The 16,189-nt window shown below is 27.2% G+C and overlaps 1 protein-coding gene across 4 annotated transcripts in view; it reads right to left on the bottom strand.

Moving 5' to 3' along the window:
* Window positions 1–281: 281 nt before the first annotated feature.
* Window positions 282–16,189, bottom strand: part of LOC107445288 (multidrug resistance-associated protein 1) — a 46,373-nt gene continuing 30,465 nt past the window's right edge. Inside the window, exons 18-28 of one of the 4 annotated variants that reach the window (XM_043055877.3) lie at window positions 15,425–15,641; window positions 14,189–14,405; window positions 12,279–12,589; window positions 10,404–10,603; window positions 9,158–9,284; window positions 8,259–8,360; window positions 7,553–7,699; window positions 5,330–5,488; window positions 4,897–5,063; window positions 3,454–3,648; window positions 282–3,135 (exon numbers count right to left, since the gene is read on the bottom strand). In XM_043055877.3, coding sequence (XP_042911811.1) covers window positions 3,024–3,135; window positions 3,454–3,648; window positions 4,897–5,063; window positions 5,330–5,488; window positions 7,553–7,699; window positions 8,259–8,360; window positions 9,158–9,284; window positions 10,404–10,603; window positions 12,279–12,589; window positions 14,189–14,405; window positions 15,425–15,641 — 1,954 coding nt within the window. In that variant the 3' untranslated portion in view covers window positions 282–3,023. Of the gene's footprint in view, window positions 3,136–3,453; window positions 3,649–4,896; window positions 5,064–5,329; window positions 5,489–7,552; window positions 7,700–8,258; window positions 8,361–9,157; window positions 9,285–10,403; window positions 10,604–12,278; window positions 12,590–14,188; window positions 14,406–15,424; window positions 15,642–16,189 lie in introns of those variants that run through there. The other 3 variants (XM_087152034.1, XM_071187092.2, XM_087152035.1) reach the window with 3 other exon arrangements.

Here is a 16,189-nt window from a genome sequence, read left to right as displayed (position 1 = left end):
GGGCTAATGTTTTTTTTTTCTTTTCAATTTATTAGTTTGTTTTCATTGAACTTAAACTTATTCGATTGTTTAAAAAAAATCTTTTAACATAAACGCGGAAAAAAAAAGACAATTTTCTTAGATTTAAAAACTGAAACCTTAGACTAAAAATGTTTATCGAAATGATTAAATATTTGTCAAGAGAAAAAAAAGTAGTTGATATGTGAAAGAAAACTAAAAAAGCAACAGCATATTCTTAAATGAGATATAAACTTAAAAAAAAAGAAAAAGAAAATCACACATTCGAAATAACATTTTTTTTATTTGAATTTACAAAAATTACAAAACAATACTGAAATGATTCGTTTTTAAGCCACGCAGTTTGAGAAAAATTGATGGATGGATTTAAATACAGTTTTTTAAACAAATATATTAATGCTTAATAAAGTACAAGCTAAAAATTTTAAGTATAACTTACAAAACTCTAAAAGATATCTGTCGAAAATGGACTATATGTACAAATTACATTTAAAATAAACTTTAAAAAAAATAACACAGTCCAAAGCATAAATAAAATTTCATACGATATTTACAAGACATAAAATGATCATTTAAGTCCCTAGTAAAATGAAACAGTCTATAATAAATCATAAGAAAATAACTTTATGTTATTGAGCGATGTATTGTTTTTAAGTGAGCTTTGTAGCTTCAGGCACTGAAAGAAAGGCAAAACTGTAGATGAGAAAATTTTAACATTTAACTGCAACATAACTTTTAACAGTTATAACTAGCACACATACATAAAAACTATATTTTCATAATACAATACTTAATACAATTGGGGTGTAAAACCTGCAGCCCTCAAGTGATTAATGCGCAGACCCTAACTAGCAGCTAAAAATTAACCGTTAAAAACAGGGTTGCCACTCAAATCTGGCAAAAAAATTCCAAGTGATTTTCCTATACACAATACATTAAGAGGAAACACAATTACTGTGCTCTTGTGTGAGCTATATTAGGGTAACTAAACTAGTTTTAAGAAATAAGAAACAGCTTCACATACATATAACAAATAATACTATAAAAATGAGATAGTAAAGCTGAACAATACCGCATAGATTGCACTTTGAAAGGTAGGCATTTTTTAAAAAAAAAAAAACAAATAAGAAAAAAAGTTCCCTGTATTTTCCTAGTTTGCAAGGAAAAATTCCGAATTCCCTGCATTTTCCCAGTTTGCAAGGAAAAATTAAAAATTCTCTGCATATTTTCTGTTATTTCAGATGATTTTTAAATTGCCTTATATTCCAGGTTTTCCCCATTCTCCCCATAGAGTAGTAACCATGAAAAAGTTATATAAAAATTTTTAAAACTATTTTTAAGACTAATTTCAATAAAATTGGAAAAAAAATTTAATTATTTGATTTAAGTCTTTCAAAATGTAGAACTATTAATTTAAAGTTTAAAAAACTTAAAGTTTTCTACATTTTTAAGCAAATTTTTATTTGTGGTCTTTGTTTTCAAAAAGGTTGTGCAACCATATAATATAAAGTACACTTACATTATTAAAAAACAAGGTACAAGGTAAAAATTACTACAAATTTTCCCTACTAAGCACTTCTATCTCATAGTTTGGGGAAACAAGTTTGTGTAGCAGTAAAGCAATCAGCTGAAGTTTGGAAAGATCAGAATACTCAAAGGAAGGCAAAGGGTTTAAACTACTTTATTCTTTTCCTTTGATTTGAAGTTTTTTATTTTACATTTGTAAATTCTTTACACGACTTCATAAATTTTAAATAAACTTTGAATTATGACTAAACACATGCTTTTACATTAAATTGTTACATTTCCAAATATCAGTCACATAATTTAAGAACCTAAGTAAGTAAATTGCTGAACTCAATATAATAATTATTAAATTTCTTAAAATGGAATTAAACAGTTGCATAACTCAAATATCTACTGTACTCAAATATATTATTTCTCTTTTATTTAACGTTTTTAATTCTACATTAGTAAATTCTTCACATGGTTTACAAAATTTTAAATAAACTTTGTATTGAAAAAAAAAAGAAGCAATTTTAAGTAGTTTAATTTTGTGTAACTTTGAATTACATACATGTTTTTATATTAAATTGCTATATTAATCATATAATTTAAGAATCTAAGTAAGTAAATTGTTCAACTTAATATAATAATAATTATTAAATTTCCTAAAGTAAAATTGAAATATTGTACACAATAAATACTTACTATAACTGTTAATTATATCATTCTAACAACAATATTTGGCACTGAGTCTAAGTAAGCTGCAAGAGACAGACTCTGACATCAAATAAAACTGGGAGTTAGCTAGCTAATTAATATTAAGTTAGGATATATATTAATTCTAAGTGCAAATGACAGCTTATACATCTAAAACTTCATAAAATTCAACAACTCAAGAATCAAAAATCAACGATTTTCTTCAAAGAATAGTAAGAATAAAACAAAATATACTCAAATATATTTCTAGTCACAAATTAAACAAGTTTGAAAGAGTTTCAAATATTTTTTTAAAAATAAAACCTATTTATATATTGAAAAAAAATTAAATAAGTAGTCAATAAGAAATAATTTAATTACATCTAAAGACAACTCAAAAGTTTTCCTTTCAAAATATTTATGTTCGAAAATACAAAAATATTTAGATCTTACAAAAATATTTTGATTTCCTTTTGTTTAATTTTTTAAACTAGACCGAACTCATTAAGTTTATGCATCATTTAAAAAGATAAATATCATGCAACTGGGAAATAGATATTTATTTTTATTTAGAAAAGTTTTTAAGAACCGCAAGTTTTAAAAAATCAAAATCAGCTCTGTGTAGAATGTGTGTAGTCAAAGTAGTTGTACAATTTTAAATTTTTCACATACACTCAAAAGCAGAGGAAATACTGTATAGCAGCATTACAGGCATTTTAGGTGACTTATTGCCTGTTTAGATGTAAAATTTATTTAAATATAAAAGTATCACAATGTACATAAAGAGAGTTTTTTTTCTTCAATTAAACAAGTCCAGCATCTTTTGCCATACTATAGAATATAGAATTCTCATTTTTAAGAAGGTTTTCTGGTGAATCCATTTCTACAATTTCTCCTTTACTTAATACAATAACCCTGAAATAATGAAATGAGCTTGTATCAATATCATAACAGCATCAATAATCACAGAATAAATTTTTTGTTAATTATTTACTTAAAACTAAAATAAGACTGAAGTGAATTATGCTTAAGGGTACCTTTAAACAGAAAAAAACTATTTTACTGTTTCTGTGCGAACATACAGAGAATTATCTGTCCAAAATTTCCTTATTTATTCAGTAACTAATTAATATTTTTGAATAATTTTTGTCTCAGTTAATTTATGGAAATGTTTAAAAAAAAATTCTATTAAACTTATTAAACTTATAAAAATCATAAAAAATAAAAACATACTTGTCATAATCCATGATAGTGTTTAGTCTATGTGCAATGGTTAAAACTGTGCAGTCAGTAAATTTTGTACGGATAGTAGATTGTATGAGCTCATCTGTTTCAACATCAACAGCTGCAGTTGCTTCATCAAGAACAAGAACTCTGCTTTTACGTAGCAATGCTCTGGCCAAGCACACTAACTGTCTTTGACCAACACTAAAAAAAGTATAAAGACAATTAATATGTATAGACATATTGAAAACTAATCTAGCCTATTGAACCACAAGAAGACAAACACATCAATTGATGCAGTTTTTGAAACCCATGACTTGAGATGTTAAGGCATTCATAAAAGTCTATCCAGAAAAAAAAAAAAAAAAAACATTTGACCAATGGGTGATTGCATAAATGCGATTACAATTTTCTTTTTTTGCAATTTATTTTTGTTAATTTATTTTTCATATGGATAACAAATATATACATTGAGGACACTGATACACTTCATACAAGTTTGTGAGCTAGCATTTCTGACTTTATTTAAAACGATTTAAAAAGTCTTTGCTTAAAGTAGAAGCTTTTGCTTCAACCATTTGTGCCCAAGGGCCACATGTACGGTAATGAAGATAAAGAAATTCAGTACAGAAAGAGGATAACAGTTAGTATAAATTGCTGAAATGTTCTAAATTTTGTTAAAAATTTAAATTAGATATCTTTCTTGGACTGGATGAAGACAATCACTTTTACAGCAACATCGATATAGAGTTCAAATTTTGAAAAAACATGTTGTACGTAAGTAGACATGATGAATATGCAAGGAAAAATACTAATTTTAGTATTTCCAAGCATTTTTGAATCCTATTTCAATAACATTCAAAGTCTTGTTTTTTATTAACCTCTTCAGATGTGGCTATTAATTTACAGGTTTAATCAAATAACGCCTGAAAATATTACATGAACTACATTCCCATTTTTAACATTTTGAATTAACCTCCAACTGCTGTCATGCAAACAACTCTAAAAGTTTTCTTAGACTTTAAAAGTTGTTTCAGTGAAGTGAGTTTCAAAAGCAAATTTTAATGTCTGTGTCAGACTTTTTACAATAACTCTTTGATTCTTAAACCTTTGTTTCTTTTGAAAATGATTCTGTTGAGGAGATAAACCGAGAAACTTAAACATTTCATTTTATCATATGCTAAAGACAAATAAACCAAAAATGTAAATCATTTCATGCATCTTAATTTTTTATAAAAAATGAAGGAAAAAAAATAACTGTAATAACAACACTACATAATCCTATACCTTCTCAATATTATATAATTAAAAATCTGATTAAGTAGAAATATAGCACATTTTTTCATAAAGTGGATACAGCATTTAAAGACAAAACTATAACATATAATAAAGTTAATTTATAAAGTTCAAAAAACGTGTAAACAAATCATATTTCAAAAAATATAAAATCACCTTAGATTTTCTCCGCCTTCTGAAATTTCGTGATCTAAGCCTGTTTCAAGAGATCTAACAAAATCTTTCAGATGTGCTTGTTCTAAAGCTAACCATAAAGCATCATCACTATAGGAGCCAAACGGATCAAGATTTGTTCTCATTGTACCAGTAAAAAGAACTGGATCCTGAAATCAATAATAGAACTTTAATTTACATACAATTCGGTTATAAAATTAATGAATTAATGTTAAGTTTATGCAGCAGTACTAAAAACATTTTCCATGGCTAAATCCCGAACTTTTTTTAAAATAAGTTTTCTAGAGTTTAATGCTTAAATTTTGTGCTTTTTTAGAGCCTGGTAAATAAAATGAAAAAAACTTCCTTATCTATTTAAGGAAAATATAAAATTTTTTTAATAAGTATATAAGTAAAATTAAAAATCAATATATACCTGAGGAATGATTGTCAACTTAGAACGCAAGTCATGGAGGCCAAGTTTTGCAATTTCTACTCCATCAATAAGGATTTTTCCACCAGCAGCCTCAACAATGCGAAACAAAGCTAGAGTCAAGGATGATTTTCCTGCACCTGTTCGTCCTACAATGCCACACTGAATAAAAATGGAAAACCCTTATTTGTTTTTTATTTGAAAAATAAGTTAAGTTATAGTATACTAAAAATAGGTACTCAAATATTGAACATAATTTAGAAATAGCAAAACTAACATTTATTGGATTAATCAAAAAATTTAAAAAGATTTTTCCTATTTAAAAACTATATTTATGCCAATAATTTTGTCTTAAATACCAACAACAGTGGAACCAACCCCTAACATTTTCATTGCAGGAATTAGTAAAACTTAAGAACATTTGTTAAAAAGTACTTCTACATTAGCTAGTTATCAGCCAGTGTAGTTATGGATTTTAAGGTATCTTAAGTTAGAGACAAAGCACAGCATCACTTATACCAAGAATAAATAAATACATATATACTATAAATTTAAATTTTAATCACAAGCTTCGCAAAACAACTTTAATTTAATACTTTTTGGAACATTTGATTATTCTAATTTTCTGCTTTAAAAATTCTTTATAAATAAAAAAATGTGAGGAAATTTCCAAGATAAATTTTCTTCAAAAACTAATTGCCAAATAAATACTATGGAAAAAATTGCAACGTTCTCCTTGATTTTTTCACAAATTTAACTTTAATTTTTTTTTAAAGAATTATTAGAATAAATATTTATATATATATATATATATATAATAACTGAAAACAATATGCTTGACCTGAAATATAATATCTGCATTACATAAGTTATAAACATTGAAATAGCACAACACATGTTTTTCTTCCCCAAAGCCTGGTAAATAAAGTGGAAAAAAGTTTTTTTTAAATGCAGAAAAAAAGATTTATCCTACAAATATCTATCAAATCTTAAACTAAGAAAATTTTAAGAAACAAGAAAAAAGAAATACAGTACAAATAAAGACTTAATATAATAATATCCTTAATATAATATTAATATAGATTTATCCTAAAAATATCTACCAAATCTTAAACTAAGAAGAAAATTTTAAGAAACAAGAAAAAAGGAAATACAGTATAAATAAAGACTTCATATAATATATTATCTCCGTCTTTTACTTCTATTTATAAGTAAATTTTTTATCTAGCAAAAAAATTTGAAGTTTGCTTGTGAAATGTTTCTGATGAGTTTTGTTTTATTTCACATGAAATATTTAATATAATATTGTTAAATTATCTACAACTTACTAATTGAATTTAAATAATTCATATAAAAAGTAAATATAGTGTATTTTATCGAAAATTTCAAGATTACTCTACATTTATTAGAATGAATCATTTTATAAAAATATCTGTGTAACAGGGATTTTTACATAAAAATCTAATTGTTAATAATTTTTTTCTGTATTTGAATGATTTGCTAAAACCACTATTCCATGTACCTTTAAGGAATGAATATCAATTATATTGTAACAACAGAATGTTCTGCATTCAATGCCTTTATTCAATTTTTAAAATCTTCGTCAAAAAAAAAAGAAATATATATATGAACATATTAGAGGACGCAAATTAATATTTAAGTGTGGAAAATATTGCTTTCAAAATTTGCCAAATCACCATTCTGGAAAACCAGTAAGAGAATATGAAATCTAGTTTAATTGCAAAATAAAACTCATGTTTTTCTGGAAGTCAAACAGTGTTTGATGTTTCTATTCTTAATAGTGATTCGTCAGATTTTGATAATATTTTGCTTTCTCTTCTAATAATATTTTGGGACCTTTAATATGCACAGTTTTAACTTCATTATTGAAAAGGATTCTAAAATGTATATTAAAGGCAGTTATAAGGGCAATAATTACAGAAGAATCTCCACAGTAAGAGTACATATAAAGGCCTAATTTATATAGTGTGTCAACTCTACTTATGTTCATTTTAAAACATAGATTCTTAAAGTTTACTGAGATTATTGTTTTTACCATCTTGCTCGATTAGTGGTGCCCTCTGTTTGGTAGTCCTGGTACTTAAAATATGTATGACTATTAAAAAAAAAAGTAAAGCTAACTTAATTTTTTTCACAAGAGAAATTGGTCAATCATATAAGGTCTCCACATTAGTGCACAGGTATTTAGAAAAAAGAAATACTGACCCTTTCAGATGGATTAATGTTGCATGAAATTCCTTTTAAAACTAATTCCAATCCTTCTCTGTATCTCGTGGCATACTGTTCAAACTTAATATGTCCATCTGAAGGCCATGATGGATCAGGTTTATTTTTTTCATTTTTCCAATCAGCCTAAAAAATATATCACAAAATTAAAAAGAATTTTTTTTCATTATTCAATTGGCTTCTATCATTAAATTAAGATGTGAACTTACATTTAAAAAGCAAATTAGTGTCATAAAAATTCTGTTTGGAAAAAAAAATCAATGGTATACATCGTTTCTGATTAAAAATGCAACTATTCATATTAATGAATACAAACAATTAAAAAAAAATAATAAATTCTTTAACGAAGTGTTCCAAAATATCCACATTCTCGCATATTTTTTTAATCGAAAAAGAGAAGTCAGAAAGTATGCATGTTAGGAGTTTTTAAAAATCAATGTTTAAGTGTGAAAGAACAAAAGAGAGATTAAAATCATCCAAAATAAACTGGATATATATTACTTTAATTCTTCCTTTTTTTCTCACACTGACTTTAAATATGTAAGCTAGAAAATATTTTCATTTTTTCTCACAAAATCATTGAATTCTAACTCCATTAGAAAAATAGTTTGCTGACTAATAAACTCCAAGGATTCTGAAAATATATAATCAGGGCAGTCCTCATGAAAAACCCTGTATTACTTACTTCTACTGGAGTTTTGGTATATTCTAAACATCTCTCAACAGAAACAATGTTAGTCTCAACATCAGCTGTGGCCCTAACAAGCATGTTTAATTGGCCAGTCATCTATAAAATGTATAATTTTATTAAGAGATTAATTATGAAACATTATTATTAATATTTTAATAAATATATTTTTTAAAAGCAATACTTGAAGCTTAAACCTATAATACTTGAAATTTAAACTTATAATACTTGAAGCTTAAACTCATATTACAAGTTTTTGTACCGAGACAAATTTTAAAAACAATAATTTAAAACTCATCTGCCATTGAAGACTTTAGTAGACAGAACATGATAAATAAGATATTAAAACTAATATTTTATTGATTGGTTATAAGCATTCATTAAGCTATGTTTTATGCTGCACAGTAAAATCAAAAAATTATGATGAGCTAAGTAGAATTATTGAATTAGAAGCATGTGAATTAGTAGAGCTTAGTAGCAGAATATTTTAAGTGAGATTTTGAAAAGGCTAAAATAACACTATAATGACAGGTTGTAAGCACAGAATATGCTGCACAGTTACTACCAGTAATATTGCACTGTTAAATACAAAATTTGAAAAAAATAATAATTTAGCAACCAGATGCAATTAAAGAGCATGATCTGAGCATGTTAAGTGAGGCTTTGAAAATACTCAACACTGAAATAACTGGTTCTGGTCTTATGATATTATTCTTTATTTTTCCTGGTGTTAAAAAAGCAATATTTTTTTCAATATATCTGAAAACCAAAACTAATTTAAAAAAAAAAAGAGAGCTTGTAATGCTATTTTTTGTACTGTTATAATTACAAATTTCTAAAAGTACAATCTACAAGGGAGAATCACACCGGATGGAACCAATAAATAAAAATATTACCTGTAAAGCATAACTGACTGATAACCCAGCTATACCTGGACTCAAAGTATCTCTTGCCAAAATAGCAAAAAGAGCAGCTAAGAAAACAACTGTATATCCAAGAAACTCTAAATAAATAGCCAACCACCTACAAATAATTTATTTATGTTAATGGATCACAAAATACAAATGAAAATTTCATATCATATTATTCATGATACTTCAAGTTTTAGAAAAAACTCAATAAACACATTTTTAATTCAAGATTAACTTTTTCCAGTTTTTTAAAGCCTTATCTATTTTTTTTAACAAATTTTATTAAAAGTAACCTCCTATATTTTCATTTAAAATTTTTAACATTTTATAAAAAAAACTTATTATTTTTAATGTTGTTACCATGTTATGTTGTTACCATGTTATGTTGTTATGTTATTAACATGAACTAGCACAGATGGGTTCATAGCCCATTACTTTCTGACATATTTTGAACACAAATAGTCTGTATAAAAACATACTAACCAGGTATTAGTAACTAATATATTTTCTGGTTAATAAATCAACTTTTTGAACCCCTAAATTGCAAAGATAGTTATGATTTGACTTATTTACTGCTACCAAATTTGGCCATAAAGACTTTTTCCCCAGAAATTTGACTCTTAGCATTGTAATTAACTTAATATGTAAGGTAAATACAAACATAAAAGTAATGCTACTATAACACAATCAAAACTTTGATATAATAAAAATAATTTTTTTTAAATAACATAATAAAGGTTCCATTCTATAAGTAATTTCACTTCTTCTTTCTCTTGAAGTTCGTAAAATATCATTTTAGGTACAATCCAATGAATTAGAAAGACCAAATGTTTTAAGAAGTTTTCCAATTACGTTTGAATTGTCTTTTTCCATTCCAGAATGATTAGGTACTTTTGCATTCGGTTAAAAAAATTTTTTTAACAAATGTAAATTGTGGAGTTAAGTGTAAGTAAGTTGTGGAGTACACCAAACACTCACAAAATCAACCATTTAAAAGTTTAAAAAGCAACCATCAACATAGTTGACTTGTTTGAATATAGGGTTGACTTGTACATCAGAAACTATGGTAACACTTGATCTATGACTATATTGTAAATTATAAATTTTTTGAACTATATAACAGAAACTATTTGTCCATATTGTAATTACAAATGCTCAAAAATAATTCTATTATATTTGAGACATAAATAAATGCAAATTTTTTTTCTTCAAAAATACAAATTATTCAGACCTGCTAGCTCCAAGACTTGGATAATAGGATTCATTATTGATATCTACTAGGTTGTTTGAATGGGTCATAAACTGCTGATCTGCTCTAAAAGCTCTAATACAAGTGGCCCCTGTAACAGTCTCTGAAAAATGGGAATAAACAGGAGAACGAGTGGTCGACTCTAATCTCTTCAGCTGCCGAGAAGTTGGTATGTAGAATTTCTGAAAATACATAAGCAAATATATAAAACCCAGTTTTCTAAAGACGGGAAATTAATGTCTTATTTCTAATGAGAACAACATTACTTTATAGAATTTAATTTTAAATATAAGAAATTAGAATTTTTAAAATTAATTTTAAATATAAAAAAAAAGAAATTATGGATAATTCTGAAGGATTTATATAAAATATCATCTTAATGCAGGAATTTTTGGTTATTTTGATGGCGTCAAAATTTAGAAAAATTTCAAGTTCTTGATGATTTGCATAAAACTCTTGCGAAAAACTCTGATCAATTAATTTCATTTTAAGAGTAAAATAAACAAAACAGTTTGTTTTTTTTTAAGAAAAAAAAGGGAGATATTAGATACTTTGCTAGTTTTACATAACCAGTGGAAGTTTATTATCTTTCAAAGTTTAGTTAGTAAATTGGTATACCATTGATAAACTTTTTACAGAATCAAAACACAGAAGTTACACAAGAAATTATAAACAAGCTACAACAAAGTAATAGATTAAGTTTGTTTTCTTTTGTTAAAAGCATTAAATACTGCTTCATGGCCACTAACCTAGATTTTTTATCAATTTTATATTCCCTAGCAATTTAGTTCTTTTTTTTTTCTTTTTCAATTTCTACATCTTGCAACATCAGAGATTCTCACCTTACAATCACACTTATTTCATTCATCTAACTTTGTTTGATTATCTTGTTGGATTGTTTCCCCAACTCTATTAGTCTATCCTTTTCTCCCTATTGTAGCTTTTTTGAAATTTCCTCTGTACCTCAGTGTTTTTCTTTTTCATTCTGTAATTTAATACTGAAGAAGGCTTTTCATTACAGAACTGAAATGGTCTTGTTTATTTAGGGGATATCGGGATGGGTAGCTAAATCTTTCAAAAAAATATAAGGACCTTTTCAGTACTTTTAAAGCACTTTAAACATATTTTAAAACACTATATACATTTACAAAATGGAAAATAATTTTTAAAGACTTTACATGATCATGATAAAATAACTATTTTCTGAGAAAGAACTGTTTTCTTGATTATATTAGTGACCACAAAAAGATCGAGATTAAAAAAAGACAGATTTTTCAGTTCCATTACAGAGGATAAAATGAAGCCGGATATAGAGAATATCTTGCAAAATGCAGCAGTTGTACATGAGAGTGCAATAATCTCACCGAATCCAGTTTAGTAGAGGCACATGCGGACTCGCAAGTATTTCATCAAACATGTAAAATAATTGACGCTTTCATATGCTAATGACCGAAGGTACGAAATAGATTGTGGTTGAATGATTTGTGAAAAGGTTGAATAGAACAATGTGAAAAGCAGGCTTTTGCATAATATGTGGCGAAAATGGACATGGTAAAGAAAAAAAATCTCATTTTGGAAAAGGGAAAATTAAGCTCTTTCTAAAAACACCCAATGAAAAAAGCACCTTTAAGAGCTTTTTAAACAAAAATTTAAAATAAGCACCTTTAAGTACTTTTTAAAAACGCTACACGCCATGGACATCATTTTGCACTCTTTTTTTATTGTTTAGCTTTATTCACACTTATTATTCAATAAAAACATAGCAAAACTTTTTTTAAAAGCAAAAACACTGAATTAATAGTCGATTGAAATAAATAAAAAAAACAAATGCTATCCAATAACTATAAAAATGCCTACCTGCAGGAAATAATATAAAATACCAAGAGGAATTGCAGCCACAATAAATATCGGCGTTTCCAAGCAAATTATGAGGACTGCACCTAAAGTTCTGAATGACATAATAAGTAACATTCTTATGTTGAATCGAATAGTGACGTCAGCTGTATCAATGTCTTTAGAGAACCTGTTTAACAGTCTTCCTAAAGGAGTCGTGTCAAAAAATGACATTGGGGCATGCATTATGTGATTCAGCATGTCATTGTGAAGAATTGTTGAGGCTCGAAGACAAGCAAGGTTCATGAGAAGGGCAGTCACTATAGTGAAAACAACTAAAAAGAATAATACATTAATTTAGAATGTGGCATATAATAGATTAGAATTAAGTACTTTTTATGCATAGTAATTATCAAATATCAATTAAAAGTAATTATAGAAGATAGGCTGTTGACTGTCCATTCTAATGTGAAAGTAGAGGTGTAAGCGGGATAACAGAATAGCCAGATAGGATAAGGTTCCACTTCCTACACACTCTCCCATTATTTAAAAATACAGGTTACACATTTTTAAATAAATTATTCATGCAAAAATATCAAAGTTAATTAATAAACTGCACAAGTGTGAAAATTTACAAGGAAGATTTAAAATACACAGATGAGCACTTTAGCAAAAGAAAATAGTGAAATTTTAAAAATTTGCATTGCATTCTTTTTGTTGGTAAGTTTGTAAGATTTTACCTATTAGTTAAATTAACTATTTGTTATTTTTAAAGTCTGAATAACAGAAGGATATTTAAAACTAGCAAATGGCCTATATAAGTCTTCAAAATCATCAAATTGCTTTCTAATTGCAGGTGATTGGATATTCTTATATTCTGCATGATCAATTTAGTCAAACACAACTGTTTTTGTCTTTGTTATGTAAAAGAGTAAAGAACTTTCGCAACAATAAGTAGTTGTCCAAGGGGACATGAAGACCAAGGCCTTACAATTTCAAGATAAATGGTTTAATAATGGCAGTGAGATTCGCTATGTGCAGTGCGCGTCTTCTTCAATTCCAAGTTAAGCTGGTACTGATCAATCTGAAAGATGCAGAAATAGTTTAATAGTTCTCAAGCCATTACCTGGCATAGGATAGAACATCCATCATCCCTGTGGAATGACTGATCTGTAGCATGTTTACCACTACAATTATTCAATTCTAATTCACTAGCATATTCGACATTTTAACTCAATTTTATGTTCGGGTACCTTTTCATGAATGAAGTTTGACAATGTCGAAAAGATACTTCCCCCACATTGGTGGCCCGCGGACTTGACCGGAACACACCTACCTCAACAGACACACCCACTTCGATAGATGGTCTACCTTGAACAGTTAACTTGCTACTTTGTGACTGCGGCATTGTCCTCACCACACTGTTGCTACTCAGTCTCAATTACAGACAAAGCCAGCCTGCATACACTTGACTGCTAATGGCAACACAGGAGTGACCATGAGCTTAATATAGCTCTCAGGATCAGCACTTAAAGTTCAGTGATCTTAATAATGCTCTCCCCGCTTTTCTCAAAACAGCAATGAATCAACTAGTGGTATCCATTCATCAAATTCTATCACAGATAAAATTCTCGTGGGGGAGTACTGCAACGTGTTTACCACTAAAATTATTCAATTCCAATTCACTAGTATATAAGACACGTTAATTTGATTCTATGTTGGGGTACCTTTTCATAAATGAAAATTGACATTGTCAAAAACGCAAACCTACAGTTTTCTAACATCACAGCTGTGGTATGTACAAAATATTTTGTCAGTGAGTGTTATTATAACTTATTTCCATAAAATAAATAAATAATATGGTCTAAAAACACAAGGCTTAATAACAATGAGAGAAAATATTTATAACTTAGAACAAAAGAGGAAACACTTACTTTCACCACCTCCCAGTCCACCATACACACCTAAACGTAAATCACGTAATTTTGTATCGACACTTTTCACAGGGTCAGTAGCATCTGCACTCCATGCAGAAAGCCATAAACTAGATCCAAGACTGAATGCTGTAGACAAAGTGTAACTCAAAATTGTCCAGAATGTGTTCCAGTAACCATAAGATTTCATGTAATCGACATACACAGATGCTTTAACCTACAGGGTGAAAGGAAAACACAAACATAAAATATAAATTCTCTAAATTATTTGAGTATTTTATTCAACTATACATATGGAATAAACTATATTCAATGCAGATAATATTATTCATAATTATACTGATAATATAATTTTTATTTAATATATATTTTAATTAATATGGATAGAAAAAAATTAGAATATTTGAATTGTAGATAAATATTTGTTCCATTAGCTTACTTAGCAAGGAAAAATAAAGTTGTCACTCAACAAAGCTGCAACATTTACTTTTTTTGCAGATATTAAATTCAAATTAAAAACTCAACAAGACCCCTATACAGCAAAATTCAAACTTCCCCAATTAATTTACTATATAATTTTAATTATCAGATTAACGAGACTCTACTTAGCAAGAAAAAAAAAATTTCAATTTGAAAAACTGAAGTATTTACCTTTTTTTACAAATTTATAATTTTAACTAACTGTTTAAGAAGACCCTACTCAAAAAAATCATTAATTCATCACAAATCATAATTCATCACAATTTTAATTACCAAATTCACAAAATTCTTAAAAAAAAAAGGAATATTTACCATACAAAGTTGTATAATTTACATTTTTCATAGCATATTTCAATTATCTAATAAACAAGACTATAACTTTAAAAAAAAAAAAAAAAACTTTCAAATTGTAATGTAACTACATTTACTTTATTTGTAACTATATTACTTCAATTATCAGACTACTTAGCAAAATGTTATTAACTTACTTGAAGATGGATAATTTTACTTATATGACTAAAAAAAAAAACTCCTAGTTATGCAAAAAAGAGCACTCAATTTTCAAAGTGCAGCATCACTTCTTTTTTAGCTGAATATTTTATACATCTGATTAACAAAATAAGATTTCAAAAAAGTCCGCAGTTTAAAAAACAAATAAATTTTCTTCATTCATAGCCTATTAATACTTCATTTAATTATCTGATTAATGGGAGTCCTTTCTAAAAAAACACTATAGCCAACAAACATTTGTCTTACAGATCCAACTTCCATTCCTTCCTTTTCTGTGAGCCTGGTTCCAGTTTTAGGCTTTTCTACAACAGATTTTTTACTGGCTCTCCGATGATAAGACTCTTTCCAACTTTTAGCTCTTTTACGCAGACCATCTCCAGACCCTATTATTGAAGGAGATCTTTCAGATTTTGCAGGGCTAGCTGTATCTGAATCAGTTCCATCACTTAGTTTTGACAGTTGTCTGAAAACATAATATGTTATTAATAATTAAAATGTAAAAAATTTAACTAAATTCCGAACAATAACTTTTTTTGCATTAAACAGGTCAAAGATTTTTTAATAGTAAAAAAGAGTTGTAAAATTTATTCTGATAGTAAAATAAAGTCCTTTCATGATTAAAAAAATATGTAGACATTAGGGGAAAATTACATATTCAGGGGTCTATCCAGGCCGAATTTACTACCGTTTGGCGGTACTTTCACAAATTCAACTTTAGAAAAAATGGTAGTTTCACAAAAAACTTTTTCTCAAAATTTTATTTTTGTATCCCTTAAGAAACAATAAATCCATATTTTTGTGTTGATTTTTTAATATAATTTTTAATTTTTCACAAATTATGTTTAAATTTTCACAAAATAGGTACCTCTCAGAAAAACCTAGACCAAACCCTGATATTATACAAAATACAAAGACATAGATGTAATTAATCAGATGAAAGAATAGCTAGAAAATAAATTTGCCAAAAGATGGGAAAGCCCTGAAAATGAAGAAATTCAAGTAAGAAAGTTT

This window comes from Parasteatoda tepidariorum, chromosome 9, assembly GCF_982258835.1.
Source record: "Parasteatoda tepidariorum strain Cologne lab strain chromosome 9, Ptep-v5.0, whole genome shotgun sequence".
Taxonomy (NCBI): domain Eukaryota; kingdom Metazoa; phylum Arthropoda; class Arachnida; order Araneae; family Theridiidae; genus Parasteatoda; species Parasteatoda tepidariorum.
Note: the sequence above shows the minus strand (reverse complement) of the source record. Positions and strands in the feature narration are given on the sequence as shown.